Source organism: Pyrus communis, chromosome 16, assembly GCF_041283825.1.
Source record: "Pyrus communis isolate YQ-2024b chromosome 16, ASM4128382v1, whole genome shotgun sequence".
Classification (NCBI taxonomy): Eukaryota; Viridiplantae; Streptophyta; class Magnoliopsida; order Rosales; family Rosaceae; genus Pyrus; species Pyrus communis.
The window spans coordinates 9586206-9592397 of record NC_142580.1 but is presented as its reverse complement, the minus strand read 5'-3'; the positions used below and the strand labels follow the sequence as shown (position 1 = coordinate 9592397).

General features: G+C 39.1%; 1 protein-coding gene across 1 annotated transcript; it reads right to left on the bottom strand.

Moving 5' to 3' along the window:
• Positions 1 to 625: 625 nt before the first annotated feature.
• On the bottom strand, positions 626 to 5834 carry LOC137731006 (putative beta-D-xylosidase). The gene is made up of 7 exons (XM_068470041.2): positions 5304 to 5834; positions 3214 to 3495; positions 2831 to 3000; positions 2617 to 2714; positions 2167 to 2517; positions 1640 to 2053; positions 626 to 1555 (listed from the first exon to the last, which is right to left on the bottom strand). The coding sequence occupies exons 1-7, from the start codon at positions 5709 to 5711 to the stop codon at positions 954 to 956; spliced, it is 2325 nt and encodes a 774-aa protein (XP_068326142.2). The 5' UTR covers positions 5712 to 5834; the 3' UTR covers positions 626 to 953.
• Positions 5835 to 6192: the final 358 nt, after the last annotated feature.

Below are 6192 nucleotides of genomic sequence, written 5' to 3'. Positions count from 1 at the left end.
AAGGGGGTTGGGTTTTTGGTTTTTTTGTGTTGGGGGGGGGGGGTGTTGGTGTGTGGAGGGGGAACGAACTAGGTTTTTTTTTTCTTCTTCTTCTTCTTCTTCTTCCTCCTGGGTTGCAAGAAGTTAAGGACGAACTAGGTTTTTTTTTTTTTTTTTTTTTTTCTTCTTCTTCTTCTTCTTTTTCTTTCTGGGTTGCAGGGGGTTGGGTTTGGGGGGGGGGGGGGGAGACGAATTGGGTTTGGTTTGGGGTTTTTTTTTTTTCTTCTTCTTCTTCTTCCTCCTCCTTCTTTCTGGATTGCAAGGGGTTGGGTTTGTGGGTGCCGGGGAGGGGGGAATGAAATGGGTTTGGTTTGGGTTTTTATTTTTTTTTATTTTTTCCTTCTTCTTTTTCCTCATTCTTCTTCTTCCTGGGTTGCAGGGGATTGGATTTGTTTTTGCGGCCGGGGGGGGGGGGGGGGGGAACATGGGTTTGGTTTGGGTTTTTCTTTTTTTCTTCTTCTTCTTCCTCCTTCTCCTTCTCCTTCTTCTTCTTCTTCTTCCTCATTCTCCTTTTTCTTCTTCTGGGTTGCAGGGGGTTTTTTTTTTTAGTTTTTAATAATATTTTATTAGTTTTTAATAGAAAGTGTGCCACGTCACATGCCATGTCAGCATTTAATAGAAAAATTGACAGACAACTGACGGAAGGTATGATATTGCAACAAATTCGAAAGATACGGTATGACATTGAAACTGACGAGGTATGAAATTGTTAATGACCCAATAGTTGAGGTAGTTTTTTGTAATTTACCCATATATTATCTTTGGATCGTCTTTCCTTTTAGTTTTACAGTAGAACTTTCCTTTTTCTTTGCCATTCTTTGACTTCGAAAAGGAAGAGGACTAGTTACTAATTGATTACTAATCCCATATAATATTTTTTTGGGTGTGACTATCAATTTTTTGATAGCTCCTAATTAAAACTTAATCTCTCCTAAATTTGCTTCAATAGAAACATAATGATTCAGGTCACCAATTTCCAGTTTGTGTTGGCCCAATGGGATTCTCCAGATCCCCAATTTGTCAACAACGCTGAGGTGCTTGCACACGTGGACGCCAACCCTGACCCGTCTCTCCGATCCGGCCACGATATGGACCTTGTGAAATCCGACCAGCTGCTTGTTGGGGGCCCATTTTCCTGCCGGCTGGGTCGCGAACACCAGAAGAGTGTGGGTCCCATCCATGGTTCCAGTGTTTTTGATGTCAATGTGGACATCGAGTGAGAGTGAGTCGCAGTTTGTGTGGCTGACTCGGACGCCGTGGTTGCTTAGCATGGTTGTGTTTTTGGCAGCGACGAGGCTGGTTAGTGGGACCGAGACCAGTGTAGGCCCCTGGGCTAGGGAGTGGGAGAATCTGGTGTAGCTTAGGCCCAGCCCAAATGGGAACACAACTGGGCCCTTGTAAAATCTATAGGTCCTACCAGGATACCCTCTTGCTGGGTCTGCTCTCATAGCCATGTCTGTCATTGGCAGGTTGGCCACATAATTTTGAGGGTACCATGTCATAGGGAGCTTTCCACCTAAAGAAACAAAACATAATTAATAAGTATCACGTGACAGCGTAACGATCATAAACATAAGTTTCTCATTAGTTCAAGTATTACTTGGGTTTGTAGTGCCGAATAGAACATCAGCAATGGCGGTTCCTCCAGCCTGGCCTGGATACCCAACCCAAATAATCGCTCCAATGCGAGGGTCATTCTTTGCGAACGTCACATCAATAGGGCCGCCTGACATTATGACCAGAATGGTCGGCCCCCTAGAAGCCCTGGCCACCCTAGACACCAGCTCTTGTTGGTGTCCGGGCAAGAGAAGGTTAGTCCGGTCTCTGAACTCTGCTTCAATTGATTGGTCAAGGCCTATTACTAAGACGGTTGCATCAGCTTGTCTAGCTGCAACCTCAGCAGCACCAATTAGTTGATTTCCATTGCAATGAACATCTGTGCACCCAGCTTGGTGTATGGTCCTTGTGTACCTCGCTATTCCTTGTAGTGGTGTAGTGTAACCACATGCAATACCTATATACAATTACAAAAAATATCCAATGGATTAAATTTTAAATCTTTGCTAAGAAAATTGGACTAGAGCGACAAAATATGTATGCACAATTTTACATTTTTAGTAGACTTACCAGCATAATTTCCAATCATTGTTTCTGTAACATCAGAATTGGGCCCGATTACTGCCACAGTACGGTGGCGTATGGTTGAGAGGGGTAGCGAATTCCCACGGTTTTCAAGCAGAACAATGCCTTGTCTGGCAGCTTCAAGGGCTAGCTCATTGCTGGATGGTTTGCACACATCTGCTAGGCCTAAGTTTCCATATCGTTGAGTTGACGGTTCACCATCAAACATTCCCAATCTCATCTGGACCGTGATTGTGTTAGCCAACGCATAGTTAATGTCGATCTCGTTTACCTGGCCAGTCCTCATGGCTGCCTCTGTGTGGATGCCAAGGAATGGCCCACAATCCAAATCCAAACCTGCTTATTACAAAATTGGGCTTAGATTTTCTTAACTTCCTCTTTTGAGACGCACTAGATAACATTAAACTCATATAAAATGGTTAAATCGCTAATGACCTGCTTTAATTGCGTATGCAGCTGCTGCTTCTGGTGTTTTGGTGTAATGTTGGTTATCATAATAAACACCAACTGAATCACAATCCGAGACGATATACCTATTTTGGACACATAAACCAAATGCTTAATCAGTAATTAATTAGAGGCTACAAATATAAATTAAGAAAATTATACATAAGCAATTCAAGTGATAATTCAAATCAATGGGACTCACCCATTGAGTTTCCATTGACCACGGATTGTGCCTTTGAGGAGATCAGGGTCAGCACAAGTAGGCTTTCCGTTGACCTGGTTGTAGGAGCACATAACACTAGCAACATTCCCATCCACCACACAGGCTTTGAAGGGCACGTTATATGTGTCTTCCAAGTCCTGCTTACTAACCTGCACATTTCACACGAAATATTATTTACCTCTGCATATACAAAAAAGCTTTTTTGTCTGACAGTCTAATATGTTACGAGGTCAGATTGTCAATTCGAGAATTGAAACATTATTAGGTCTACATTGACAATTTGACAACATAACACGTTACGCATGCAAATATACTTGAACATACATAATGATAACTAGCTAGTTAGGTTAAGGTTTTGTTACCCTAGCATTGAAGTGGAAGCGATCGACACCGTTCCAGTTATCGAGATCATAGGCAGTGTAATGTTTGCAACATGCAGCAACCTTAAGGCGATTCCCAGCACCATCACCTTGGAGGCCCTTGACATACCTAGCACCATACTTGGCAGCCAAGACAGGGTCTTCCCCAGGAGTCTCTTGCCCCCTTCCCCACCTCGGGTCACGAAATATGTTCACATTTGGGCTCCAAAATGTTAGTCCAGCCGCGCCTCCGTTGTACATTGCCCTTGCTTCATCAGACACAACCTGTCCAATAAAATAAAATAAAATTTATATGACTGCATAATAATTTCCCTTCACTTTTTTTAATAAAAGAAAGTGAGTAGGTTTTCAATTATGGAAATATTGATTGATAAATGAACTTTATTAATTTATTTTCTGTTTTGCCATTAGAAAAAGAAAATTGTTGTTCACACACCTATTTTTATCTCTCACACACCTTTGTTAATTTTTGACAATTGATCTTTTTCAATTCATTTGATTTGACAGTCGAAAATTGAGATAAAGTGTGAAAAGTTAAAATTGTGGTGCAGATAACATTACCTTATAAGAAAATGGTCCAATATTTCGCACATGTAATAATGGGTGTATGCTTATACCATAATCCAAGGTAACAATTTTAGAAGCTCAGATGGGTCCCCAAAGGGGGTGGCGAGAGTAAATTCACCAAATTAGTGATGGCACCGTGTCAATTTGAACTCATCAATACTTTGCACCCATCTGTATCTCTTTTCTGTTTTTCTATACCAGCGACATTCTAGATTGAATTTATTATAATGATATAGAGAGATATTTGAACCTAGGTGCAGATGGGAGATCACCACTAACTTTAATAAACTCAGGTCTGTCTAGTGTTTAAAATATTTACGAAATTATCGATATTTATATCGAAATATTCCGAAAAATCAATAATCGATATGGACGGGAGGGGGTGTGAAACGCAAACTTCACCCTATATTGATGAGATATAGGAAAATCAATGAATATCGATGATATTTCCTGATTCACTACAAAAAATTTAGTAGAACCCATTGCAGATTTCGAACTTTCGAACTTTTGTTTTTGAGAAATTTTTCTCTAATTTCAACTAAATTTGAATGAGTTGATATCCCACCCCATTGTAAATTTCCATAATTTATGTCAAAGATCTATTCATCGATTCTATCTAACTATCGATATTTTCATAAATTTGTATATTAATATTTCCACATGTATTGATACTTTAAACATTGGGTCTGCCCCATCGACGGCTACTAATTAAATTAGTATAACATGGCTAATGCGACTCGTAATTAAAAATTAAGTGTGACAATAGTATAAACTATATTTAATGGAAGCATATTGTAATGGGCATCTTATATATATATATATATATATATATATATATATATATAATTCAACTATATACGTGATAAGTCTGTGTGGACAGTGGAGAATTTCAGACATGGCTTAGAAAAGAAAAATCAACAAGAGCAACAACCACAATAATTAGCTACTGAAAATATCATTTTTGTTATTTGTTCATGTAATCATCATGGTTTTTAAGGCTAAATCTAGGTTTGCTAGTTGTTTTTCGTTATCAATGGCCGCCAATATTATCAAAATCATAAAGGAATGTTGAATTTAGGTAGCTCACGGAATTTCCAATGCATGTAACACTATTTTACATGTATCCATTCAAATTGCACCTCTCTCTCCTTTCACTTAAAATGTTAATTATTTAAAATAAAATTACAAAATATTTCGTTCACAGAAAGTTATCATATTATATTTGTCAAATAATTAATCAAAATCGGATGTTAGTTAATCGTTTGTATCTGATTATATAATGTTCGGTAGCATAACATGTCAAATATGTATCACTTTACACGATTACTAGTTTACATTATTAATTTAGTATTAAAACAGATATATGATATATGACAATTTTGATCACATGATTGATGGAAAATATATTTTATAAAACAAAGAACTTGGCTTCCTCTTATATTTTCTATTCTAAATTTCTTACCGATGAGAAAAATAAACAAAAGAAAAAGAAGAAGAATCCTCACCCGTCCGATTTCCTCCCAGAGCGATTCATTGAAGGAAGCAGCTGTGGTGATGACTTGAGGGAAGCTAGTAGCCCCAAGAAAGGTACCGAACTTGGTTCCAGGCCCCACGTTGGACACACCATGAAGCGCCTCAGACCACCACTCGTACCCCTGAATGCCAAGCCTAGGCACAGCAATGGCACTGTTCACCAACAGCCCGATCTTCTCCTGCAATGTCAGCCGTCCGATCAAGTCCTGAACCCTAACGTGGATTGGCACCCTCACCCTGCAGAACTTCAACGTTCTGGTTATCGGGTTTCGAGGGTCGCAGGCGAAGGGTGGACGAGCATGCACAACTGCAATGCTGCAGAGGGAAGAAAATAAGAACAGAAGAGAAAGAAGTGAAAGTTTGGCAATATTGCATGCCATATTTTAAAAAACTGGAATATTGTGTATTTTTCTCGCTTTTTCTTGTGATATTTTGAATTTGTATTTGTTGTGAGAGAAAGGTTTGGTGTGTGTGTATTTATAGGGAGGGTTTTAAGAAGGTTGCGTTTGGAGGATGGTTTATGATGATGCGATGAGAAGTATGAGGGAGGAGATGTTTTTCATGATTGAGACTCCACGTAGACGATCAGATTATAGACTTTGAAGCCAACCAAAACAGAAAAAAAGGAGAGAGAGAAAGATAGTGATCGACCAAAAAAAAAAAAGAAGAGAGAGAGAGAGAGAGCAAGGGATGAGTCTGTCAGTGATTCAGTGCAACACGCAGTTGCACAGGATAGAGAGTTAGGGTAAGGAGGTATAGTTAAAAAAGTGTACCTGAGAACTATGAAGCAAAATGGGAAAAGGAGGAGACATAAAATAATTCAAGAATATTTACCAAAAATATTTAAGACATAAAATCTAC

Coding starts and splice junctions, on each gene's coding strand:
- LOC137731006 (XM_068470041.2), bottom strand. CDS start 5,711: ATGGCATGCAATATTGCCAAACTTTCACTTCTTTCTCTTCTGTTCTTA. Junction 3,496..5,303: donor TCTGGGAGGAAATCGGACGG/GTGAGGATTCTT, acceptor TTTATTGGACAG/GTTGTGTCTGATGAAGCAAG. Junction 2,715..2,830: donor GGTCAATGGAAACTCAATGG/GTGAGTCCCATT, acceptor TGTCCAAAATAG/GTATATCGTCTCGGATTGTG.